The 27,406-nt window shown below is 46.7% G+C and overlaps 1 protein-coding gene across 14 annotated transcripts in view; it reads left to right on the plus strand.

Moving 5' to 3' along the window:
• The window catches only part of RBFOX2 (RNA binding fox-1 homolog 2), a 153,808-nt gene that overhangs the window by 83,634 nt on the left and 42,768 nt on the right, over positions 1-27,406 (plus strand). For all 14 annotated transcript variants that reach the window (XM_065743050.1, XM_065743049.1, XM_065743055.1 and 11 more), the window contains one exon: positions 18,795-19,019. In XM_065743050.1, coding sequence (XP_065599122.1) covers positions 18,795-19,019 — 225 coding nt within the window. The remainder of the gene's footprint in view (positions 1-18,794; positions 19,020-27,406) is intronic.

Below are 27,406 nucleotides of genomic sequence, written 5' to 3' on the forward strand. Positions count from 1 at the left end.
GCATTTCTTCTGCAAGTGACTGGGAAGCTGATCCCACGTACCTGGGAGCTGGGACAGGAGGGGGTATGGGTTTGCCACGGTGCGTGCTGTCCTACTCAGATGAAGAGGCCATGTAATGTGCAGTGCTGTTTTACTGCTATCTTAGGAACTGATAATTTGTGAAGTATCTAGATTAGTGCAGAAGGTTGTAGTGAGCTACCCAAAATATCCTCAGCTGGAGGCTGAGAAGGAGGGAGCCCTTCATATCAGTAATGCCTTTCCCTGTAAGTTGTTCGTTTATGATGACTCCAGTGCATTTAATTAGTATTGACCATCCTTTTACTATAATATTCTGTCTAATACCAGTGCAAAGATGGCTGGGGGGGAGGGAGAGGTGATCTTTTGTTGTTGTTGTTTGTTTTTCTTTATTTTGAGTTCTAAGCTTATTAACTGCTTCAGGTAAAATGCCTGACCTATATCTCCCCTAGCTGCAAAGTCACAGAATTCACTAAAGGGCATTCCTCTAAATACTCGTCAGGGAGTGGTTATTTTGCCTCAGTACGGTCTTGAATAATACTTGATGTAGTCAGGTACTCCTGGAATCTTGAGTAGAAAGACATTAAACATAACCAAAAAGCATTTTGGTTTGCTCCTGCAAAGTTATTTGTGATGCTGTGCCATGCAGGATGTTTTTTTGCAGGGCTGCTCGAGGTCACTCTGCTATGACCAGTGGAGACCGGAGATGGATAGGCTGCTTTTGTAGGGTTCCCAGAAGCTAGAGCAATTAATGATCTAGTGAAAGCTGTGTAAAAGTAGTGTGCTTTGCATCTAGAAAAGAAAATAGGACAAATGCAGGGTCTGTTCAACAGTGTGATTTGTTTGAAATATCGGATGGATTTATTTTTATTGCTTTGCAAAACTGTCTGTTGATACGATTCAGCAACATTATTCATGAACTGAATTGAGAGTATCGAGATGGTAATGGGAAGGCACTTCAGTTCTAGGGTATTTCCATATTTTAAGTTGGGAAGGAAACCTTTGTTTGCTCTCTGTATTTCTGTGTCTATTTCTGATGGTCTTTAATCACATGAGTGCCTGCTATTTTTTTCCACCAAAAAAAAAAAGGGAAAGAAAAACCAGACAGCCGTCCTCCCATCCCCCCAGCTCCAGTCCATGTGGCACCATGATGACCTCTGCCAGTATCAGTAGCAGGGTTGGCCGTTCCAGATGCATCCCACAGTCCTCTGCCACTTACCCTGAATGTGTAATTAGCTGTCATTTTCTGCACAGGCCAGCTTGATGCATGTTTGCCAGTTGGTTTTATAGATCTGCTGACAGCAGAAGAATGGTGACTTTTTGCAACATAAGGTTCAGTTTTAGGCTTTGGGCACGCATGGATAGGCATGTTTTCCCTTCTCTTCCATCCTCATGTGACCCTGGTGTGAATTATTGAGGTGAGATGGATCTTCTCACTCATTCCTCATGAGCTGCAGTCAGTAGCTTCTCCCATCTGTATACATCATTTCCTGCTCCTGTTGCAGTCAAGCTTTCCTCATCTCTTTCAGTAACTGACGTCCTCTTAGCTCTCAGAATTCTTGTCCCAATCTACTTTCCTTCTTCTACACTTATAGATCATTGTTGTTTTTTTGTTTTGTTTTTGTGTTGTATTTGGAGTGGGTAACTGCTGTGCAATGCTGTTTGATCCCTACAAAGGGGAATAGTTAAAAGTACAGGAGGTGGGTCATCCTTCTGCTGTTGTTGATCTCCAGACATCTGGTGTGTCCTGTGTCTCCTGTAAGCTGTGGATGAGGCCTGAAGTGGAGCATGAAATCACAGAAAATCAGACATGAGTGGCACTGCCAGTAGTCCTCAGGAGCGTTCCTATTTTCTGATTCAACTGATGGCATATAAACTTGCTGTGGAGGGCTTGAGTTAACCTGCCTTAAAACATTTCTGGTGCTGTTGCCTGCCCTGACACTCCGAGTCCTTTGTTTTCTGTGCACTAATTTACACAGTTAGTAAATCTTTCCTAATATTTCACGTCAAACTTTTTGCCTGTATTTGTTCTTTCCATGATAAATACAGAGAACAGATTTTTTTCTTTTCCTACAGACTGTGTTTGCTGGATTTTGTTTTTAATCATTTTAGCCTTTTTTCAGACCATCGTGTGTAGCTTTGCTAGCAAACTAGGTTAATAAAATGTAAAATATGAGCAAAACCAAACGTTACTGACCCCCAAATAAAAATGCAGATAACACGTGTAAGAGTTTGCATGTTTTTTTGAAACTATGAGCAACTGTAAGCAGGGTCTTATAATGGGAAGAATCAGCAGCCTTAATAATAGGTGCCACTACCAGCCCTGCCTGTGATGGAGACTTTCTCCCCAAGTAGTCAGCCCGTAAATACCAAAGTGAAACTGCAGTCTTAAGCACCCTGTAATCTGAGGGTGCAGGGAGACACCAAAAATGTCCCAAGTAAATGTCCCAAGCAAAGGTAATCTTTCAGCAGCCTCTGAAGGTTGCCCTTGGGCTGGGAGGCTGGGATACTGCTAAAACCCCCTCAGCTGTACTCCCAGTTATCCTGCTTAAAATTCATAGTCTCCAGTTGTGGTCCTGGGGAGTTCAGGCTTTCTACGTGCTTTGTAAGTCCTGGTCTCACTGAGCTATCTGACTTGGAGGGCATATTTGACTTTCACAGAACTGCTTTTGATTAACTAAGATTTAGATAATCAGAGGTTGCCCTGTACGGTGCAGAGAGACCATCGTTCACCTATCAGGTCTTACTGAGGCCCCTTATGTGAAGCTTGAGATCTGCCTCCAGTCCTAATAGCAAAATCTGCTTCAAATTACTTACAGACCAATTTAAAAATGCCTTGGAGTGGAGGTCTGATTTCTTGGATAGTGCTAGTCCTCCTTTGTCTCATGTACCCTCATTGAATAGCAGAACCCTTAATTTGATTTGTTGTTCTTTGTAGCTTTTCTTATTTTTGCTATTGTTCAGTATGGCATATAAAAGGGGGTTATCAAACTGAAATGATTATGCAAAGGACTCACGAATATTAGGGAGCAGAAGTAAGAAAGGCTTTTGTTTTCCAACTTATGTCCTTTCCAGCTCTGTAAAATGTAATTTAGATAAATAGGGCAGCAGGGGGAAGGACTTGAGAATTTCAATAGGAAGAGTTCTAAGTCTGTGTTATCGTGTGGAGGATCCTTCCAGCCTGAATCAGGAGACAGAGGAGAAGCATGGACGTTTGGTGAAATTAGTAAATTAGACTATTTGTGGCTGTTGGTTGGACTGTAAGGCGTTGTGGCTCTGCTCAGTGTTCAAATATCTTGTGGGCACTGGTTTGCTCTAACTTTTTTCCCTTGGCTTTCTTTGTGTGCGTGATGAAACTGTTAAATTTGGTTACAGTATTGTTAACGCAGAGCCATTCTCAGATCTCCATCTCTCCTTGCTGTAGGATGAAGTTCTTCTCTGTCTTCAAGCAGTGCAAGGGGAGGAAAAAGTACTTCTAGGAATCCCTCTTACATACGTTTGGTTTTGAGGCTTGTGTTTTGGTGGTGGGGTTGGGTTATTTTAGACATCTGTGATGAAGCTGGTATGTCTTAAAGGGTAAGGTGTGGAAGAAAATGGGAATGTTGGAGGCTTCTGGGGGAGCCTGATGTGCTTCTCTGCTCCAGGTGTCCATACAGGACGGGCTCTGAGTAAGCATGTGTTAAAAGCAACCGATGAAGTGTCTGAAGAGTAACATGTGCTTAGTGCTATGCTTACCATTGAGTGCCATCTTTGGGAGTCCCAAAAAAATGCCATTTCATGGTTAGCTTCATCTTTCACTTGACTGAAAGTGAGTGACTATGTCTACAGCTGCGTGGAGGTGCTGCTCCTGGACCACTATTAATTTACTTTCTCATTTGGTTGTGGTAGGATTAGTTCTTATCTGGATTGCTGTCCCCATCGCTGTACGAGTACGATGCAGAATGCAGTTGGGGGAGTGCAGGTCTTGGTGGCACAAAGAGTTTAGGCCATCCAAAACCTGCTGTCAGCCTGCATCCTAAGAAGTAATTTTTGAAGGGACTCTTTAAGGCTTCAAAGCTTTTGTTGGTTAAAATACAGCAAGGGATGTGAGAAGGAGTTATCTGGTAATGTGAACTTAGAAAGGTGGAAAAAAAAAGTTGCCACCGATGTCTTGATGCGCTGTCAGAAAGTGAGAGATGAATCTAAATAGATCGTGTTAAATCAGATTAAGGATCTTTGAGCTGGGTTTTCCATCAGCTCTGAAACTGTAGCTTTAGGCAGCCTGGTGGGAGCTTCGGCTGCAGTGAGGGTCCTCCAAAATCAGCCCTCCGTGAGGAGGCAGTGACGTAACTGTCCCTCTCAGCTTTCGGCTCAAATGTGATTTCTCAGGATTTATTTATTTATTTATTTATTTTGCTGTTAGCGATACACTTAATTAGCTCTGACAATGAGCTGCAGGAGTTCCAGTGAGCGTGGTACAGAAGCAAGGAGAGAGCTGTGCTGGGGGCTGAGGGCTCCAGCTCGCCGGGGGGGATGCGTGCCAGGCCCATTCCCATTCCATCAGATAGAAGCTGTGCTGCCTGTCTGCTGCATAAAGCACAAGTGCCCATAAAGCCAGAGAGGGAGGCTACGAGGCGCTGAGCTGCTTGATGTGTCACGTGGAGGGGAAGGACAGCTGGAGCTGACTAATAGGAATTTCTTAATACCGTGGAAGAGCATAAGGGAAGATAAAGTTCATTCTTCTAGGCGGGTTATCAAGGAGTGGAGTGTTTTCCAAGGTGTGGTAGGGCTCTAGGTTGGCTGTGAGACTCAGTGCATTGCCATACAGTTGTTCTGAGATGCTGTCTGACCTCAGTTTGGGAGAAAGTTAAATTGGCGACAGAAAGGGACCTCCCGTGATCGACAGGCAGAGCACGCTGGGCCTCCTGGCTGCCTCTCTGTGAGCATTGACGAAGTGTGAGCATGTGGCTGGGCCACCTACAGATGTGCAGCTGAAGTGCTTTAGGAGTTGCCCTTAAGTGCATCCGTTCCACCTTCCCAAGTCTGTTGCTTCCTGCAGTGTGATGACAGCAGTGTCCAGCAGAAGCGGAGCACAAAGCAGTGAAGCTGCTGACACTGTTCCCTCTGCGGTCACCACAAATAGACCACAGCTGTAATGTGAAAGTAGTCCTGGTTACACCATAGTAGGGAATTCCAGGGTTCTGGAAAGGCTTTACATCGTAGGCATGCTAGGGGAAGTGTGAGCAGTGATAGGTTGTCATCACATGTTCGTCTTAAATGATTTTTGTAGTGTTGCTCTCTTGAATAAACACTGGTGTTTAATTTCTGGATTTGAAGTTTTTTTTATGTGCACTGTCTTTCCTGTTAAATCTCCTAGTTTGTTTTGAAGATGCATTAAAGCAAAGGACTTCGTGGAGCAATACTCTGGCAGCTATAGGCTATTAATGATGCTGTCTTTGGCCACTTTTGAACATCAACTCTCACTGCAAATTTAGTAGCAGACAAATGACCCATTTGCAGAGCTTTATCAGCCTGGTTACGTGGAGCTGGAGAGTATCTTGCGGAACAGCAGTGTGAATTGGAGCAGCGATCTGTTCGGCACCTGGCTAGCCCTGGAAGTTCTCAGCATTTTTGCCCTGTCACTTCCAGCAAAACAGAGAAGCTCAGGCAAGATAAAGTTCAAACCAAGTGCTGAGGGTAGTTCTGGACAAACCGAAGAATGTTTCTCAAGTTTTGACAGTGATGGAGCATGTCCGTGGGCTGTGCTGGCCCAGCTGGGGATGACTGCATGGAGCCCATCCAGCCAGCTGGGTCCTTGGCTTCCCAGCGCATGAGTGTGTTTGGTCACTCTGTTTTGAAGGAATATGTTTGTGGGGCAAAGCAACTGCCTGTCCCTATGCCACACAGAGCTTTCAGACCAGGAAGAAACAATTCCAGTTCCTGATGATCTCATTGCTTTGGCTCAAAACTTCTACATCTTGAAAGAAACGGTTCGCTTCAGCTTATTTCTTGCTTTCAGTTAATTGTTCTTCCTCTAAGGCAAAGGATTGTCTTCTTGACGACTTACGCTCTCATGCTCCAGGATCTCCTTCCTTCTTGCTCTGAGTTATGATATTAAGTGTTTCACATCTCATCTCTTAAAGGAGGCGGTTGCACCTTTGAAAACTGTTGGCAGAGCCTGCTGAAGTCTTGTGGTGTTTTAGGTCAGCTGTCAGTGATAGTAACCTGATCTATGGCAAATCTCTCCCTCCCTCTCCCCAGGGTGCCTTCTCTGCCGTTTGTGTGCCATTAGGGCTGATATGATCCAAATTAACTTCTTCATCTGTTTACATTTATTTTCTGAGTCATGAGAGGTCCTCGGGAGCCACGGGATTAAATGTTATTATCCTTCCTCACACTTTTTGTGTTTTAATGAACTTCATCTTTTCTTTCTTGCTGGATTCGGATGCCTTCTTTCCACCTTAGAGTGCTGGTGAGTACTCGGCCCATCATGGGAGTAATGCGCAGCTGCACTGTCAGCAGAGGAGCGCTCATTATTTTGATGTCTGCTGCAAAATGGTGGCTCCTGCTCTAAATTACTCAGTGAGGTAATTGCTTAGCTTCCAGTGTGTTTTGCTTACACTGTGCATGAGGTCCCTTAATAGGATAGAAGAGCACAAGGTGTTTTTTCAGGGTCAGGCTGGGTCTAGCTTCTTACTGGATCCTTTTTTGGTTTCGGTGATACAAAGGGACAGTTGTGGTGGTGGTTGGGAGCAGAATTGTAAAAATCCTGGCACTCAGTGCTGGCAAAGCAGCAGGATTGTTGTCACTCTCTGGACTACACTGCTGTGATTGCTATTTTATATTTTTAATATAAACAGTGTCTTTTTGGTGCTGCTGCTGCTGGTATTCCAGGAGCTGTGATCTGGGAGGGATGGAGGGAGGTGGCAAGTGATTGATCTGACTGCTCCTTAAAATATTATCTGCACAGAAGTTTTGCCATTTGGCAGCTCAGTATTTCCCTTTGGAACCAATTTCTGCAGGGGTGTAGGGCAACGAGAGAGGATTTCATGTATATGAAGCTGACTTTCCTGAACAGGCTTGTGCAGCTGCTGGGTACTGCCTTGGTCAAGGGGAAAAAACATGGAAGTAGTGTGAGGCTCTGCCTTGCAGTGGGAAGCTTATTGATATCCACAAGGCTGTTTCTGTGTGCAGTTAAAACCCAGTTGTTCCCTTCAAAGCAATAGAAAAACATCCCTAGAAAGGAGAGGGCCCAGTGCAGATGACTTGTGGGCTATGGCAGCCCAGCCTTGTCCCTTACTTAGGTAAACCATTTGACTGCTCCTTGTGCGTGTGTCTGCTTGGCATTCCTTTCAAAGAATCACAAAGATTGAAAAAGACCTCTGAGATCACCTGGTCCAACCATCAGCCCATCCCTACCATGCCCACTGACCACGTCCTCAGTGCCACATCCACACAGTTCTGGAGCACCTCCATGGACAGTGACCCCACCACCTCCCTGTGCAGCCTGTGCCACTGCAGCACCTCTCCTTCTGGGAAGAAGTTTTTCCTAATATCCAACCTTTTTGCAGGACAGGCTTAATTCAGCTTTCTCAACCTTCCCTGCCTGTTGTCTGACCAGTCAATGTTGAATGTCTTGTGAATTTGGGAAGGGAAGCACTGGAGGCTGTTGTGGGAATCTGGTCCTGAGTGTGGCTGTGTGTTTTGTTTAGGATCTTACATACTTACAGAGCCACAAGTGCCTTATACGGGATTTTGATTTCCTTCAAAATTTGTGTCGCTCCCTGAACTTTTTTCTTAAAGGAACTTCATGGATGTGATTTAAAAAAAAAAAAAAAAAAAGCTTTTAGCACTGTGCTAGTCAAAATAGCCCCCCTTAACACGAATGACATGAAGATGACAGCTGATTAAATGAAAGCGTTTTGTGTTATGTCCTAAACCTGTTTTCTAGCCAATTTTCTTCATTCCAGTGATAGCAAAGTTCTGTGCATCTGTTAGCATCCTGCAGAGAGCCAAGCAGAGCTGCTAGCGACCGAGAAACACCAGCGTGACTGCACCACTTAAATGAAGGAGAGGAGCTGCAGGGGAAAGAGATGGGCTTTCACACTTCTTTGCTCCACCGGGCACCGGGCTGTTAGATTTAGTGGTTTTGTTTCTGTTGCTCTCTCAAGGTGTACTATGGGGGTGTAAAGCAAATTCTCCCAGCGTGTGATTGCTTCATCCCAGAGCCAGCGGCCCCTTGAGAGGTGGAAGGACATGTAGCTGGGAAGTGGAGCACCTTTTTACCTTTTTGTGTTATTTTGTGTGTTTGGATGGTAACGGGAGCTGTGCTCATGAATATTTGAGGCGCTCAGGTGCCTGTTGAGGGCTGGAGGGAGAGGAGGTGGTCAGGGCAGAGCAGGGAGCGGCCGTGGCCCTGCATGTTTGTGTCCTCTCTCTTATTCTAATAGACTTCTCATCGGGATGGATGTGCTCTGAAATATTTATTGCCCTGTTTAAATATTCATTGCTGCAAAGGCAGTGCAGCCGGATGGCAGCAGCAGAGCCTCAAGGGACAGGGGCTGCAGCAGTCCTTGGCATTTCCTCTCGGTAATATGATAAAAATATATATCTTAAAAAATATATATATATATATATTGGGCATTCCCCCTCCCCCACAGATTGATAGAAGCAGCCAGGCGTGAGTCTCCAGTGTTTTCTCTTTGTGCCAAAGGCTTGCTTCTTGGCTTGGGCGCGGGGTGCTGCTCCTGGTTGCCAGATGCTGATGCTCTTCTCCAAGCCCACGTCTCTGGGCTTTGTGCAGCCTGGTGCTACAGGCAGGAGGGAGCCGACTGGCTGGATCGATTCTGGTCCTCTGTAGTCTCTTCTCTGCTCTTCTGGAGGTGCGAGCTTGCAGACAAGCTGGGAGAAGGGCTCTGAGAGCCACCGAGGGGTGAATGTCATGGGAGTGTGCATAGTGACACACTAATGGAGCTGCAGGTGCTGGCGGGCATGTCGTCAAAATGAGGAGCTCTTCTATCAATTCAGCTCTTAAGTTTATCGATTCAGCTTCAGTAATATATAGCAGCTTAAAAGTGTGACTGCCAGTAAGAAGCAGTAGTTGAATCAGAATATTCGTTACCTTTCTGCTGTTAAAATGAATGCCCAAGGCGTTGCTGTGATGGCAATGTGCAGGTGGCCCGTGTGCAGGAGAAGCCTGAGCTGGTTGCTGGCTGCAACAGGAATTCAGTAAACACACCTTAGCTGAAAGGCCTGGGGGAAAGAGGCTTTGTAAGGGCTTAGAAGCAAAGGGGATGTCTTTCCTGAGATACCTGACATCCATGGTGTGCAAATAAACAGCTATTATGCTAGCTTATGTGGGGGCATTCTAAAAGTTGAGCATAAGCAAAGCGGGTTGTGGCAATAATACGTGTTACGTGTCGGCAGGACCTCTTGTTGTGGGATAAAGCAGCTTTCAGGTGCGTTCCAACCACAGTTAATGTGGCATAACCGTGGGCTGCGCTGGAAGAATGGTCCCTTGCCTGCCCGCCCCGGCCATATGCTGCAGCCTCCTCCTGCACTGGGTGTCCTGCTTGGGCTGATCCAAGGCAGGCTGCCTCGGTTTGTGGCTGAACAGAAGGCTATTGTTTGGGCTAACTTCTGGCTGTGACACGCTGGATCTCGCAGCAGCAGGGGAAGGAAGCGGAGTCACTTCTTCCGAGGCCGATGGATGGTTTATCACAACAGCTGGTACACAGAACTGCAGCCGTGCTTCTCAGTGGCTCGTTCCTCTCAGTGAGACTGAGCCATTTTACTGACAAAAATGCCTGCTCCTCAGTCTCACCTGCTTTCCTTTGTGCATTGACTTCCACCAGCTTTTCCTAGCTTTCCAGAACGTGGTCCTACAGATCTGCCTTTAGATAGTCTCTTCTGGCCACATCTGCCTTGTTAGGCCCTTATGCCTCTGCTTTGAACTGGGGAGAGCTCTCAGCAAAAAGGCACGAGGAGAGGGCTGAATTCTTCTCACTGGCCCACTTAAGGACTGCTATTTAGGAAATCAGTAAGCAAAATAAAATGGTGTCTTTTACCAGAGCTGAATTTATCAGACTCAGCTCCTGACTATTGGTTTTCTTGATGCTTTTGCCCATTAGATTAAATGCTATTACTGCCCAGTGTTTGTTTTGTTGCTGTCTTTTGGTTTTATTTCCTAACCATTAATACTTTCCCAAAATAATCAGTTGGCACTTAATTTATTATTTTTTTTAATGGTAAGAAAAATGAATTGGTGTTTTCAAGTTTTTCAGTGTATAACCACGGTTTGGTTTGGATTTGTGGTCACTTTTGTGGCTTTTTCCCTGTTTTTGTTTGATTTTATTATTTTTTTTAATTCACTTTTTAAAGATGTGCGTATGGAAGTGTGTACCCCATTTCTTATCTGAACAGGGCCATGAGCTGAAGTAATATTGCTCCCATTTCCTACTTGGTGGTAATATATCCAAATGATTTTACTCATGCCTTTCACTCAGGCTATTGCTTTGGTGAGTTGCTTCTTAGTGATTCCCTATTCCTTTCCAGTGTCCCAGCTTTCCAGGATACATAATGGAGCCTTCCTTGAAAATGGAAAACTCATCTTGGAACAAATAAGTAACAGAAGATAGGAGAATGCATTACTGGAACGGAAAGTTATTGTGGGAAGGAATCTGCATTTCTAAACTGTCAAATTTCTGTTCTCAAGCATATGCCAAGTCACAGATTTCCTCCCCACCGCACCCCGACAGCAGATTGATTATAATATTGTTGCTTTGTTACCCTGGCACTTGAGTCACAGATGAGTCTCGTTTGCCTTGGCTGGAGCTGTGTGCATCAGAGCCCGTCTGTTCAGTGCTGAATTGTGGCCGTCCCCGCGATGGGCCAGCAGCAGTGACAGGGCTGAGAGATTTAGCTGCCTTCATAAAAGGGAAGGGGGGGGAGGGAAAAGAGAGCTCCTCAGGAGGAGCTCTGATTTTGTTTCAGTATGCTGTATACATCTCGTCCTCCACCTTTGCTCCGTAGTCACGTCTGGAAGCACGACTTCTTGCTCTGCTTTCTGCCAGCTCTGCAGTTCTTTCCGAGGCATTCAGAGCTTTCCCAATTGATTCCAGATGTGCTTGCCTTCCCTGCATTTTCTCCCTTCCTCCTCCTCGGCTGCCAGCTTTTCTGGGAGGAGCTGGAATCAGGGCGGGCAGGCAGGAGGGGAGGGCTAGTGCTGCCTGGTAAGACAGGGGATAGAAGAGGCCTGTGTGATACAAATGGAGATGACTGGACTGGGCTTTGAGGTTTTAATTTTCTCCCTGGTTGTCCATCCTCTAGCTAAGCCAGCTTAGAGCAGCGCCATCACACAGCTCCTGCAACTGGAGAGTGGAGCTGTGTGCCAGAAGGCGTCTTCAAAACCCTTCCTAGGAGAGCACCAGCTATAGAGAGAGATCTGGAAGCCTGTTTGCAGATAGGTATGTCACGTAGAAAGGGCTTTGAAAAATTCCTGTGACTGAAGTAGATACAAATCTTTCATAAGGGTTGAATGAGCTTCTTAAGGGTTTAACGTTTCAGGGATGAAGTCTGAATTCCCGAGACTGCAAGAATAACCCTTCATGCAGTGTGGTTTGGTGATCTGCTTGCAGATACTGGGACACAGCCCTTCCGCAGAGCGGGGCTGTGGGATCCATGAATGACTGCTGCTCAGTCCACCCCACATCCCTGATCAGCTCTGGGGAGGAGGATGCTGGTTTTCAGAAATACAGCATCACCTGGAGAGCTGCAGTCTTCCTTAAAGCTGAGACTACGGGACCACCCTGACATGCTGATAGAGAGCTACTGTGGGATTGTCTTCCCTATAGGCATTCCTGTGTTCTGCAGCTTTTATTCCTGAGCAGCACCTAGGAGCTGCTGGTTAGCAGCTGGGACAGGCAGAAAACCATCACTGTGCTGCCTTACATCCACATAAGAGGATGCGGTCTATCCAGTGCAGACATTGACCACTCCCAGCAGAGCCAGTACTGTGCTTCTTCCCCACTGCCAGCCTTCAGTCCTTGCTGCCTCCCAGCATGGGAATCCACACTCATGCGAGTGTGATCAGTTTGCTAATCTGCTGCAAAGCTGATCGTGGTTAGCTCGGATTAAACATACGTGACACATCTGCAGTGCACTGTGCCTTAGCTGTGGTTCATTTCAATTCTGGTCCCGAAGAAGAAACCTAACCCTCTTCACCCAACAGTAAAGTAATCCCACTTGTACGGGGACGCTTCCACTGCACCGGGTGCTTGTTGGATTAGTTGTCTAGATGCTGCCTGTTTGGAGGCTGTGTTTGTGTGCTGATTTGTTGAAAGCTGGTCGTCATATGGAAATCTGTCTCCCAAGAACGTTTGACAACGAATGCCAAATGGAAAGTGTTCACATAGAGTATTGCAGAGCTGGGAAGAAAACAGCCAGGGCAGATGCTAAACGACTGGTCTAGAGCAAAAATGTGAACCTGGCCTTTTGTTTGCCTGCTGGCTTTTCTGCTTAGGAAGCATCCATCCTGGTGACCTTTTTCCTTCGTTCTCAGCCCCCCCCTTCTTCCCTGTAATGTTCAGAGGTAGTTTCATTTCTAATGTGGAATGGAAACAGATGTTGAGGCCTTGATGGGGTCTCACAAAGCACATTTCTCTTCCTAATCAACCCCAGAGCGTGTGAATTGATTGAAAGCATTTGGTAGGATGCCTTTGCCAGTAACATATTCACTTTTGTAGGGGTTTTTTTTTGTTCGTTTGTTTGTTTTTTTCTTTTTTGAGAGGGGGTCGGATAATGTAGATTTCAAGAGCAGCAAATCAGTATTAAAATCTGAAAGCCGATGGGTATGTTTCAGGCTGGCAAGCCAACATAGCTCTGGGCCTTATTGGCATTGCTCTAGCTGTGTAGAGCTGGGAGAAATGGCAGTGTTGGGATGAGTGAGTGCTTCCTGGGTAGTGCAATAAGATAAGACTGTAATTTTCTTTTTTCCTTTCCTATAAAAGTGAGGCTTGAACTTATAGATAAGTACTTTGATGCATTAAAAATAAAAAAGGCAAAAAAGCCAGCTGTTTTCTTTTACAGAACAGTTTTTGGTGGCCTGGAATGATACTGGAAGATAACTTACTCTTCCCTTGCTTTACGTATCAAGGAATAGGAAGGAGAAGATTAGATAATCCAGTGCAAGCTTGCTTCAGGAAGTTGGAGGAAACATGCCTTTAAATGGTTAGATGAGTGCCTGCCTGTGTGCAGGCAGTTATTTTGGTGGATGGTCAGCTCAGTTAGGCTTAAGTTGGGCCAATTGAAAAAGAGCATCCTTAAAGTGATTGCTCAAAGTTTAAATTCAAAAAACAAACAAACAAAAACAACCCCACACACGATTGCGTGCCTATCAACTTTTAACAAAACTGCTGTAGAACTCCACCACACTCTTGCAAAACTACCCATAGGTAGAGTGTTGCTTCTGGGAGGGTTAAGGAGGGATTGCTGTTGGGTGTAAGGGTTGAAATCCCCAGCACGTTGTAAATCAAATCCCAAACCCTCCATTATTGTGCTCTTCCTCAAGGTCCTTTTATGATCAGTCCGCATTAAGGAAAGAAGTGTTGATTTTTATCCATCTGGGTCACCAGGCAGACATGCCAGCCCCAAGCCCTGGAGTCACAGCAGTGCCTTTGTAGTGTGGGTGTTGGGTTAGGAGCGTGCTCCCCTGGGCTCCAGCAGAGGTGTTTCTACAGGGAGGGTTATGTAGTAACTGTACTTGGAGTTGTTCTGTACTGTCCCTGGGGGTTGCAGTCAGTAAATGACACTTATGGGGAAATCATGTTTGCTTTCTAGGATGCTTGTCCTTTTTTGTTCTTCTCGCTTACCTTTCCTTTCGTTTCCCTTCCTTTTAGCTCTGTATATCCTGTCCATCTCACAGCTTTCCTTCCATGGACTTTTTGCCTGCTAAAAGACTGGTTGATAGGGTTTTTGTTCTCTTAAGTTTTAAAACTCCTCCCATTCAGAAACTGGAGTGAAATGGTTGTGATTGGAGGTAAAGAAAGAGCTTGCATGATGTTCTTGGGTGCCTGGGGAGTTCCAATGGCTAGGTCAGTGTTCAGCAGGATGTGGGGAGCTAAAAAGCCTTCACTAATCATCCTGTACGTGTTGCTTACATTTGTACATCTTCATGACCTGAAGAGCAAAAGGATGATTTTGAGAAATCAGGGCTTCAGTTTCGGGGTCTGTGAGAACCACTGATGTCCCGCAGTGCTTCCCTTCCCGCTCCTCCACCCCCTCACCGTTCTGGCTCCTGCTTTCCTTGCCCCTTGCCAAGATGTTTCAGTGCTCTCAGCTGGGAGCAAAACTAACCTGATGATAAAAAGCAAGTCTGGTTGTTTTTTCTTCTGGGGTATGTGCTGAAAGGGCTCACAGAGAGTGGAGGCAGCAGGACCTCAGTGCCAAGGGACTGGGGGAGGGTGTGCTGTGCTCCCCCTGAGCCAGCTGTGACCTGGTCAGAGGGGACTGGTGTGGGTTCCTCTGTCCATGTCAAGGCCAGCATGAGGTGGGTAGAGCTGTTGCCTCTGCAGATGGGAGCTAGGAGCGTTTTCACTATTTACGGAAGGGATTAGGGTAGTGTGGAGAGCAAACAGCCGTAGCTGAGAGCACAGTGGTTGTCACAAACACCTTAATTGCCTCCAGCTAGATGGGAGGCAGCTCCTCCCAGGCTTAATCATACAGGCATGGTGAAGGCGAACCTGTCAACATTGGGCTTCAACCCCCCCCTCTTCCCTGTGCTCCATCTATTGCAGTGCTTGGTGAGTTTCCTGAGCTGAATGGTACTTTGGGGAGATTACTTGATGTGTACGTGCTGTAGCATTGCCTTGCGCCTTCCTCTGAAGCTGATGGCTCTTCATCATAAGGTAGTGGACAATGCAGAGCTTGTGGCACTTGACATGGAGCTGTCCATGCAGAAATGGCACCAGGTCAGATTTACCACAATTGCTGTTTTAATCAATAACACTTTCCTATCTGTGCAAATACTGGCATAGCAGTGCAGAAGGGATCCGCAGTTGCCTCACTCTGAGGCACCTTTCACGTCCCTCTAATTACACTTGTTTCTCCAGTGCACAAAACAAAACCAGCCCCTCGCAAAATAAACTGATCTTTGTTAGCTGACAGCTTTATGGAAGTGGGAGGCCTTTGTGTGTGTTTGTGTGCTCACGCTCGGTGCCGTGATCTTGGATCACCACCTGCTGTCTGCTGAAAGAATTCATCTGAAATCACATTTGCGGAACCACGATCTGCTGGTTGAGGCATCCCCGGCTTCCTCCCCTCTGCAAGGTACAGCCAGGCTAGTGTGCTTGCTGCCTGGCTGCTTAGCTTGGAGCTGCAGAGCTCGTTAATTAAGGTACGTGTGCATTAGCTCTTAAAGACGTGTCCCTGTTTAGGATTTTTCGCTGGCTTAGCTGAATTGCTTTTTGAACAAAGCGTGGAATGAGCTGTAGGTGAAACCACTGCCCAAAGAAGGGAAGCTGACACCTCGAGGCATGGTTTAGCTCTGTAGGTTTGGGAACCTGGGCTGGTGCCCTGGGTGAGCTGTGCTGGTGAGAGAGATGTCCGATCTCTGCAAGAAGGCAGCTGCTCTGAATCCCTGCCTGCTGTGCCAGTGCTTCCTGTGGGAGCCAGGGAGCTGAGCGAGTATAAAACATAGGGGTTTCTAGTTTTCTTTGAACTGTAGGTTACTGCATTGTACTGAGGCTTTTTCCCTTTCTGAGGAGTGTATATTTGGTTGGTAGTTCCGAGTTACAGTTGTGTTGAACAGCTGTCCCTGCTTGGTGGGCATGGGATGGCGGCTAGGCTGACACGTGGTGGTATGAACTCAAGGAGGGATTTTGCTAACCTGCAGCTGCCAGAATTGTTCCTGCAGCCGGATGTCCCTTTAGCTTCCTTCCTGGAGACCACCATCCATCTCGTGTTGTGGCTGCAAGAAGAGTCTGTCCGAGCCTGGACGTTAATTAGGTTCATTTTATGCTATCGCACAAGTTGATAGCAGCAGTAATTAGTGGGAACTGCAGCTGAGCTTTCTTTGTCCCGCGATGGCATCTGTGCGTGCGTTTGGGGATGGTGACTACTCTTTGACATATTCGTCTCAGTCTGTCGATGTTGAGTCATGATGCTGAGAGGTTCATGAGCTAAATCAGGCAGCGCTGGTAGTGCAGGGAGGCATGTTGTTGAGATAGGATAGACAAAATACTTCCAGCTCGTCTCTCTTAGTTGCATCTCCCTCCTGCATGCCTTCATTAAGGGTTTTCTCGAAGCTCTTTGTGCCTCCTGGGATGTGGGAAAATCAGCGCTTCTGACTGCCGCAGGACGCGAAGGGTCGGAGGTAGGGGGAGGAGTTCAGGTTCTGTGTTGGAATATAAACGGGGGTTTTTGTGTGTGTTCTTGAAAATACAAAGCGTTGGGTAAACGTTGAAATTGGGCAGAGCAGCAGAAGAGGGGGGTATCAGCATACTGTGAAACCTGCAGGGAGCACAGCAGGCGTTCTCCTTTGTAGATACGAGCAGGGACAGGAAGAGTGATTCTAAAGCACTGAAGGAAATTAAAATGTTAAAAAGTAATTAGACAGGAAATATGTACGTAATCATATCAAGAGGAAAAATAATTTCTGATACAGGTACTCCTTGGGATGATGGAACCTGGGCAAGCATAATAGCGATAGATTTACGGATAACCTGAGACATGATTTCTACATTTTAGTATCTTTAATATTCTTTATTATAAATGTGAGATTAGGAAAAAAAAAAACCAACAACCCTGAAGTTAGAATGGTATTAAAACACTGCATTCTACGCTAAAAATCCCTTATTTAAAAATCTTAGGAAGGTCAGAGAGAAGTAATAAATAAAGTTGTCAGGCTATTTTGGCTTGTGATATGTGATTAAGCTTAAAATAAATGTGTTATCAAAACACCACAAGGAATAGGAGAGAGAGGGAGAGATAGCATTTTTCATCCTTCAAACACTTGTAGATAATTGAAGAAGGGAGAGAAAATATTTAAAAGCTTGAAAAGCGTTTAAACTAGAAGGGGGGCTGTGTTAACTGGGGGTGGGGAAATGCTGAAAATAAGATGATATGAGGTTTGTGGGCTGGCATTTTAAGTAGTCAAGGAGTGAGATTAAACAAAATGCTGGAGTATGTCCTTTAAGGAGCAACCCCACGCTGTTGGGAAGATGGTATAATAGGTTTTGTTGGTGACTAATTAGCATTCTCTTCCTCCTATCAGGGATGCCACAGGCTTGTCAATCTGGTTCGTTCTAAGAAGACTGGAAATAGTTTCTGCTGTGGCATCTTTATGGGGGTTATTGTAGCAGTTCTTGAAGTGAAATAAAAAAACCAAAAACAACTAAGAAACCCAACCAAACCAAAGTCCAAACAGTTTAGTATTTGGCTCCAGTGTTACACAGAAGAAACAGGTGGAGCAGAGCTGTATGGGAATGTGCTAGAGATTGGATATAACAGAGAGTGCGTAGAGCCCTGCAGATTTCGGGCATGGCTGAGACTGCCAGCAGCTCCCCACTGCTGGGGCTGGAAAGGATACAGAGTAAGCACGAATGAAGCAGGATCAGCCCTAATTTGGGGAGCAAACCCAACTCTTACAGGAAACGTGGTGCTGGGTAGGCAGGCCGGGCACTTTGCACACCAAGCAGGCTGGGGACTCGGCCGACACCTGAAGCGAGGTCGTCATGGTTGTCATCCTGGCTGGGAGGGAAGGGCTGAGGCAGGGAAAGGGAGTGGGAGGTCTGTGTGCTTTCTGCTGAAGGCTGCTTGGTAATTTCTCCTCTGCCTCTCCCATCTGCGGGACAAGCTCCTTCTCCCTTTTCCTCCCTTGATTTAAGCACGCTGGTGTACCTCTGGGCTTTGTGGGGGAGGACCAGGGGCTGGAACAGCAGCCAAAATTTAAGATCAGGATTAGTCTGTTGACATGCACATAAATCAAACAGCCATGCTCTCATAAATCTTCTCCGTGGGTTTTGCTGCTGTGGCAGTAGGAGCAGTGCAGCAGGCTGGGCTTCCTGGGGCTGGGTTTCAATGTTGAGGCACTTGTCCTTCAACCGAGTGGCTCATGAAAGTCACCCCTACTCCCTCCTGTCCCCTCTGCTGCATCCCTGCAGTGCTGCAGGCTTTGGGTTTGCTTCTGGGGTTTTTTCAGGCGTAGTAGGATGAGATGTCTTCTGGGGATAAATTTTGCACAGTCAGCTGGCTGTTTCTGGGTTGTGCAGTTGGTGTGCTAAAAGCTGCACCTGTGCTCAGTGCTCATTGCTGCCAGCACAAGGAAAGGGGCTGCACAAATGTATGCTTCCTTCTCTTGCTGTACTGCAACAGTGCCCCCTTAAACACTGTGTGCCTGGGTGCAGAGCTGTGAAGATGGGGGCTGGAGGAGATGGACTCAGCACCCTGCTCTTCTGAGCATTTCCCATTCCCAAGTTTCAGTGCCTTTCTCCCGTTTTAAAATATTGCCTTACTGCATGTGAAGCATTTTTGTGAGATTTCAGGGGTGTACAAGTTGCAAACCCCATGCATCGTTGTCCATGTGCCACCCAGAAATGAGAAAGTTGCCCACAAGTGATTAAAAACCAGCGTGATGACTCAGCAGAGCAAGGCCTGCTCTTCTCATAGAGAAGACAGAGAGTGGATGGGATATTTACGTGAGCAGTGTGGAACGTGTGTGACTGTGTGGATGATTTCTCAGGCTGATGTTTCCATCTGTCTTTTGTGGTGTGATAAAGCCGCTTTCTGCTTTCTCCTTCCTCCAGGGTAACCAGGAGCCAGCAGCAACTCCTGATGCAATGGTGCAGCCATTCACCGCCATCCCATTTCCGCCACCCCCACAGAACGGGATTCCCACAGAGTACGGGGTGCCACACACTCAGGACTATGCAGGCCAGACCAGCGAGCACAATCTGACGCTCTACGGGAGCACGCAGCCGCATGGCGAGCAGAGCACGACCACAGCCAGCACGCAGAACGGATCTCTCGCAGTAAGTGCGGAAAAGCACGGGGCAGCACAATGGTGCCTCTGAAATAGGCAGCTGTGCAGGAGGTGGCTGTCCGTTGCTCAAGCATGCAGCAAGTCACAGGCTTGGAAAGGAGAGAATGGCAAAAAGCCAGGGGTTCTGATGATTCATTGCTGTGTTCTCATCTTTCCCCTTCTGCGTGTTCCACTCGTAAATAAATGTCCGCAATGGTACCTGAGATCACGGTGCTTTTACCATGGTGGTGTTGTCCAAAGACAGCTCTTCTTAGAGAGATTAGTTACCTTGAGGTAATTGGGAAATGGTTCACGTGAATGTGGTGGAGGTGAATTCTAGAAGGTTGACAGCATGAAGGATTTGAGAGAGCACGTGTATTGTAGGTGTCATCCCAGAATGCTTCTGCTTTCAGGAAGCTAACAGGGTAGAAAAAACACTTTTCAGTGGCTTTGTGAAAATGCCAGGGAGCTTCGGGGGCAAAGATAGGAGAGGACCTCTCAGCTACTAGGCATCCATTTACCAAACAAGGATTTTCACCTTCTTACGTTTTTTGCTTTCTTCTTCTTGTGGCCTGGAAGTGGCACTGGGCAACATGCTGGCAGATTATCCCAGGAAAAGCTTTATCCACCCCTTAAGCCACTTGTTAAGACTTAACTTCCCAATAAAGAGCCTTATGGTGAGAGCCTTCGGTGCTCAGGGGTGGATTTAATCTGTTAATGCTTTCAGTTTTGCTTGTAGTTGGGTGTTTGGCTCATAGAGATTATTTCCCCCCCTGTAAGTACCGAGTGTATTTAGTGCCAGTGATGGGAAGAACTGATAGTACCAGCCCGAGTGTGCGTGGCTCCCAGCAAGGGGCCTTGCTGCTTCTGCAGTGGGCGCTGGTTGACACGGCAAGCTATGGCTTTGATAAGGTATCATTAGGTTTATCCTGGGAACGCCTCAGTTTGGAGGAGAAGATGGTACAAATCCAGTAAAGCACATGGGTACTGCGGAAAAGGAACTTCAAAGGCCTTCCTTGGCCTAAGGCGAATGCAAACATAGACAAGAGGAGATCAGGCTGGAAATAAAACTTAAGGCCAGTGCAGGGTGCAGCATGCAGAAATGCAATTTGTCATGAAGGCATGTTGTTTGAGCCTGGAGGATCCGGGCTGCTCATCTCCAGCAAACAGCTGGGTCAATGAAAGGATGGAAACAGGGAGCAAAATGGAGCAGTGCCTTTTCCCCCTGCGTATATTTGCTCTTCCCATCTTTGCCCAGAGCTCGAGAGCCTTTCTTTTTAATGGAAGCGATGCAAGCCCTGACCTTGGCTGTGAGCTCTTGCCAAACCTCCTGCTCCTCTTCCTTATTAGGAGCCATCCCCACAGTGCTGCAGGGCCTGGCTCTGCCTCCCATCAGCCAGCACCGGCTCCGCGCAGCCCGCTGTGTGCGCGCGCCAACTGGGGATGGGGACGAGCAGCCTGTGTGTGGGAGGGAGCGTTGCTGGGAGACTGCAGGGAGAAGCTGGTGTTGCCAAGAGGGAGCGTGACTGGGAGAGGTGATCTGGGAAACAGGCAGGGTAATGTGTGGCTGTGGCTCCTGGGAGCAGGTGGGTGTGTCTGGTGCGAGTGCTTAATGCGGTTAAAGATGTGCAAGCTGAGTGTGCAAAGACTATCTCCACGGCCAGAGGAGTGAGGGTGCAGTTGGTGTTGCAGCTGGGTCTGCTCAAACCCAGAGCATCCCAGATATTGGCGTGTGGGGAGGTGGAAGGCAGCTTGGCCACGGGCATTCCCACACTTCTTATGCATTGGGTTTTGGATCGCCTGGATCCCTCTCTTTCTCTGTACAGGAACCCTACTGTATGAATTTATTTTCATTCTGTGGGGTGCCTTGGGATGTAATTGCTTGCAACTTTTCTCCTTCTCAGTACGCTGATTAATGATGTAGGAACTAGGGGGAGGAAGAAGGCTCAGCAGTTGCTCAAGCTAAAGCATGCTGTTAAAATACAGCGGAACAGGTTGGTTGTTTCATCTTGAACATCTACTGTTAACGTCAAGCATCTTGTCTATCACACAGGCTGGTTATTGCTTGTTTGACATACATGTCCAATCCATGTGGAATAGACTGCTGTGCTTTAAGGAGCTTTCCCTTCATCTCGTTGTCTTGCTCAAATGCCAGTGCTAACTTTAACATAGCAAAAACTCATTGCGAGTGATATACAATCCTCCTCTCCCATTACTGGGACTGACAAGGACAGCTGCTGTCATCTGTGCGAAGGCGATACCCCTGACTGAATAGCTAGCAGGTTTTTTAGCCGCTGACTGGAAGCCTGTGCTCCCATGGGATAGCTTGCACATTTCCTTGGGCCAGGCAGATCAGGTCCCTCTTTGCTCTTAAGAATGAGGCTTATAAGCCTGCCCTATTGGCAGGACAGAGTGAGATGGCGAAAGATGTGTGGATTTTTGGTTTTTCAGGCTGGTAGTGATAAGGAGAATTGCAGAAGTAACAGAATGTGGGGTGACTTAAAGGTCCCCTATGGAAAGAAGAGTATCATCTAGTTGATATTGGACTGTGCTGCCGTGTAATGGGGTCTGTAGTGGGGTCCCTTATGCAGCACAGGAGCATCTTCACACAGGAACTTGTCAGGATCTCACAAACAAGTTGGATTGAATGACTTGAGATTAGCTGTGGGATTTGCTGAGTTAATAAGCAGTGATCTGGAAGGCTGAGGTCAAACAGCAGCTGTGAACTTAAGTAAAAGAAACTGTGGTAGTTGAAGTCCATGCCTTCCTATTTGCTTCTCTAGGCTGAGCAAAGCCCCCAAGTGAAGGGGGGTAGCTGGCTGGTGTCATCAGCGGAGGGTGAGCTTGATTCTGGAGGCCTGAGTGTGATGGAAAGCATTCAAAGCTCTCAGAGCAGGGGCACGGAAAAGGAATTGACACAATAGGTGGTGTAATACAAACAGCTTAATACTTTGGAACCTTTTTATTTTAGGATCAGGCTTCATCTGTGGGGCTTTGTTTCTTGTCTGGCATGCGGGTCTCCTGGTCATCATCTCTGAGCATCTGTCCTTTCTCTTGATACTGTCCCAAAGCACAGCTGAGAGACCTACCTTAAAAATAGCCCGAGGTAGCAGACCATATTTGGCCTACTCGCTCTGCCTGTTGCAGCCTGTCTCTTGAACTGTTGACACTCTGCATTTCACTTTTTATAGTGCTGGGCTGCCTGGCTTCTTCCCCTTCCCCTTTCTTGGTTTGCAGGAGTTCTCCCTGCTGGAGACACCCAGCACAGAGAGCCCCAGGGAGCGACGCTAACGAGGCCTCAGCTCCTCTGGCAGATGAGCTGATCTAAAGATTCACCCCTGTCAGAAAGGAGAGATCTGGCTCCCAGTGCAAATTCCCACTCCTGTTTACCGGCTCTGGCATTCCTTACGTGAGCCACTTGAATTCACTGACCCAGCAGAAAGCTGTCCAATTCTTTCGCTGGGTTAATGAATTAGAGGGGCTTTTGGAGGAATCCAGCACATGCTGTTGTCTCAAGGTAGGCACATGGAGAGCGTGGCCAGGAGCCGAGAGCAGTTGTCAGCTCGCTGCATCTCCCGGTGCTCTACCCGCAGAGGGAAGATTAATCATCGCTGAGCTACAAAAGCTTGCTTGATAGTAAATGCATTGCACTTAATACTGTGAGCTGATTATTCAACTCGTTTCTCTTGTTAATGTCAGAGGGAAGAATTTGTGTGTCTATATAAATTACAGAATGCAGCTGGAGCTATGGAAGTCGAGGAGTAAGTTTATGCAAATGACTTTGCACGAAAATGGCAGGTGCTGTCGCCTCAACACTACGTTGTCGTGAACCAATATAAAGCATTATTTAATTACAGAGCAGAGTGTCTCTCAGCTTTTCAGCTCGCCGTACTGAAGCATATTTAACTCACCTGCTGCACCATAAAGGGATGTAGTCTTCCAGGTTTTGTGAAGACGTCTGTGAATGGGGAACTCCATGTACCACGTTTGGAAGCAAGATCAGCTGGCTGTGGCCCAGGCATCCACCAAGGGTTGAGAAGGAAGAGAGCCAGCAGCGTTATGGAGGTTCCTCAGCTTATTTTTATAATTCGTAAAAAAGTATATAAAACTTTTTACACCATCTGATAGTTGATTGGGTGAAAAGGCTTTGAACTAAAAGAGGGGAGATTTGGATTAGATGTCAGGAGGAAGTCTTTCACTCAGAGGGCACTGAGGCAGTGGCACAGCTGCTCAGAGAAGCTGTGGGTGCCCCATCCCTGAAGGTCCAAAGCCAGGTTGGATGGAGCCCTGGGCAGCCTGAGCTGCTTGGGTGGCAGCCCTGCCCACGGCACGGGGTGGGACTGGTTGGGCTTTGAGGTCCTTTCCAACACGACCATTCTGTGGTGATGTTACAAGGATGACTTTCCCTCAGGTATTTTTTTAACTAGTCTGAGATAGAGGAAAATTTTCCTCTGTAATTATTTTTCATCACTTCAGTAATTAAAGCGTTTGCTCTTAAGGTATTTCAGGTGAGAGACAGTCTTAATGAAGATCCTCATTTCTCTTTTGGTACTGCTGATCAGGTAGATGTGAGGAAGAACAGGCTCCCTGTGAGTATCTAGCTGCTGGTTGTTCAGACACCGCAGATTGGAAATCACTGTCTGGAGGTAGCAAACTCTGACATTTAACATCAGAAATTTGCTTTGAGTATGAGGCAGATTATTTTGGTTGTCAGTGCTTGCAGACTTGTGCCTAGTGAGGCAGATTTAAAAATGATTTCAAAGGAGAAATAGAGAATAAATCAGAAAATATCATTATGTGAGCGTATACAGACGTGGTAGTGCTGTGTACCTCTCGAAGGTTAGAGGAGATCTAGAAGCAGTGCAGAGAAGGATAATAGCGATGATGAAAAGGGTGTAGCAGGTTCTTTATGAGAAGAAATGAAATCTTCACTTAGGGAAAGAGCTGATAGACGAATGAAGGGATGTGACATGCATAGAATACTGAATAGAGTTGAGAACTCTCCCATTTTCACTTACTAGGATACGTGCAGGAAATTATCCTGTGGCATGTATATTAAAAAAAAAAAGAAAAAACACCCACAACTTTTCTTCTTGTTTTTGTCCATATAATGAAGAACTTAACTGTGGAACTCTTGGCTGGGAAGCCAAAGGAGTGCCACGAGCCTTTGCCTCGTTCCTGTGTTCTTACCCAGGTGCTCTGTTTTGTGGCTGTCAGACCGTAGATATTGGGCTGGACGCTTCTTTTGTCTGGCCCTACATGGCGGTTCTTCTCTCACTTTAAGTGAAGCGGTCCTGAGGTGAGCTGTGGCTCAGGAAATCTTGGCTCAGGTGCACCCACTACCCTCCAAGAAGAAATCCTTCAGCAATGGCTTGTTTGCCAGCTGTTCTGGAGAGAAGAGCCTGGCTGGGAGGTGAGAAGGTGGCTGTACAGCTGTCTACGAGCCCTGCAAGACCCTCCAGTCCCCTTTCATGTGCGCATTTCCCTTTGCAGCTGCCCCTTCTTGCTTATGGTTTCTTTACTGCCAGTGGGTGCAAGGAGGTGGCGTGGGGGCACAGGGAGCGAGGAGTTGAGCGAAGCAAATACCGTGTGCGTGCTGAGCTGCGGTGCAGGTCTCGGTGACCTTGAACAGCTCAGAGCTTGTGTGTGCAGGCGTGAATGACATTATCGCTGCATAAGTATATGTTACCCAGACTACAGTGAGGAGGCAGCAGGGATCCAGGGCTGTTTCCAAACATGGGGTCTTTGCCCAACTGTGAGTGCTGAGACCCAGGGAACAGCTGTCGGCTCTCTTCTGTGTCTTAAAACCTGATGTGGGGAAGGGAAGGAGTCGGGGTGAGGATCGGGTGCTGGGTGAAACACGAGGATAAAAGCTTGGGCTCGGGCAGGGCAGCGCTTTGCCAGTCTCCATTATATGCTGCTGGAGAACGGGCTCCGGGCCCTTCCTTTCATCTCCTTCCTAATGAATTAAGACAAGGAATAGCTATAAAAGGAGTGGGGGAGGGGAAAGCAAGATCTGAGGAGACTGTTTCTTTCATTGATGTAGCTGAATGTGTGGCAGTAGACAAATGTATCGAGCTAATGTTATAGTGGCAGAAAGTTCAGCTCTTACCTTGGGGCTGTGGATGCTAAGAAATGAGAGAGGTTGCAACATCCAGAGAGAAGAGATATTTAGTGTTAAGCTGCTGCTGAAAAATCAAGGAAATGAGAGGGCCTGCAGAAACACGCAGTCAAAAAAGGTAAGCTTGGGCTGAGGCCCCCCTCTTCTTCCTCCAATTTGAAGCCTTTGTCTCGTACACACATCACATGCTGGAAAACTGACTCCTGTGTGACAGCAGCACACTGCCATATGTGGGAGCAGCTGGGAGTGTTTTTGAGCAGGTCACTGTATGTGATAGATTGCACCCATGGTAAGAAAGGAGTCCTACCCTCTGCTTATGAACAAATGGCTGGGAGGAAGAGTGCAGGCGACCTCCCAGCTCCCTCTCCTCTGGCAGTAGCAGGTCCGGTCCAATACCATCTATGTTTGAATTTAGAGTCTAACATGGTTTTGTTGTCACCGTTCAGAGTGTCTACATTTCCCATTTCCCACTGCAGAAGATGCAGTGTTGAAGGATGCGAGTTTTTACCCACTTGCCAATTCCATGTACAACTTGGGATGTGGCAAATTGCTCTCTCAAGACTCCAGAACATGCTTGAAAATGGGTCAGAAAGAGATACCTTAAAAGCAGGAGCATCAGTGATTTTTGGGGAGTTGTTTGGAGCACTCACTCCAAGACAGGCGTTGTGTGCAGTGGTGATGGATGGGCTACCCCTGTGTTTTGTCCTGCTTGGACAGACTTACCCTGAGGAGCAAAGGACTCTGATGGAGTAATAAAAATAAAACCACCAAATAGCATGGTGTGTTTTAATCACAAGCCAGATGCATCAATACTTTCCCTGGGGTGCACTCTGTGTTTGGAGATGCATTTTGTCGTAGGGTTGAGGGTAGGAGAACAACTGGGATTTGAAGAGGGGAGGGCTGCTTTTTAGGTATGGTCAAATGGAATTTTGTGAGGTTGTTCTTGAAAATTTGGTATCTGAGGAGAAGAGGGGTTGAGTCTTAGCCAGATAAAAATTCTTCATCGTGCTAGGCTTCTCCCAAGACTCGCATGGCTCTGGGGAGTAGAGATAATTGCAGGGCAGTATCTCTCTTCTTCCTATCACAGCTTAATTTATATTAATCAGATCAAACATGTTTTATGCTGTCCTACTGAAGTAATATGGAAAGCTTTGCTCAGCACAAGAGCCCAGTGCTTAACTATTAGATTGTTTTTGTCAGCCCTTTATAACCACTGTACGAGTTCAAGGTCATATCTGTCAGGGACGTTTCTGGACAGAAGAAGCTCTCTTAATGTTGCCAGTATAGTGTATCTGTGGAGAGATGTTTTTTTCCAAACATCACCTAGTGTTGTTTATGAAATGACATACGGGACAGTCCAGTGTGCTCAGACAGCAGTTGGGAACCAGTGTGGGCAACTCCCCACATATTTTTCTTTTTTGTAGGCAAACTTGGAAAGGAGAGAGAGGAAAAAGAGGCCTCCAACAAAACAACCCCATACTTCTTAATTGTAATGTTTAAGGCCTGAAGGTGCCTAAAAAATGCTGGCTAACAGTTATGCAGTCTTCACTTTCTCGTAGAGCTTCTTTTCACTTGGTGGATAAAGAAGGGAAGTCAGGTTGGCACCTAAAGAAATGAAAAGACGTTTTGAAGTGCATCATACAAGTGTCTGAGCATTAGTCCCATGGGGCTGAGGAAAGCAGTAAGAGATGGGAGTGAGTGGGTAGATGCTCTTTGAATACCTTCACCCACCACTGCTTGCTCTTGGACAAGAACAGAACAATAAAAGTGACCAGGCTGTAGTCCGCTCTTTTCTGCGGCTCTCAGTATTTGCTGATGTGATTTTGACTGAAGTGCAAAAACCCCACCATTTTCTCATCAGTACATTTTGCAGAGGGACTGCCTTTATGCTGAGTGCCTTGCTCAGATATTGCTGCTTTTTTCTCTAAGCCCAGAAAGAGCGGCTGAAGTTCTCTTCCTTGCTTCTTCTCTGTGGGGCCATTAGGTCTCTCTCTTGGCACACTTGTGTACCTTCTTGCTGTACATTTTCTGCACACAAGTACTAAGAGCCCACACTTGCCCTGTACCAGCTGGTGCTTGGTATTGCCAGACCCAATTCCTTTATTTTAGTTGTGGAGCTGGCAGCTGAAAGTAGCATTTGAAGGTTTTTATAAATCCAGCAGCACTAATGACTGTTTCCTGTCCCTGGGATGGCTTTTAAATGTACTAGAAAAGTTAATCAAAGACATCCGTAAGTTGTTGATGCATGGATTTTACCGTTTAATTATAGGCCTTCT

This window comes from Cyrtonyx montezumae, unplaced genomic scaffold (genome assembly GCF_038088225.1).
Source record: "Cyrtonyx montezumae isolate F1298 unplaced genomic scaffold, pur_monq_1.0 scaffold_3, whole genome shotgun sequence".
In the NCBI taxonomy this organism is placed as follows: Eukaryota; Metazoa; Chordata; class Aves; order Galliformes; family Odontophoridae; genus Cyrtonyx; species Cyrtonyx montezumae.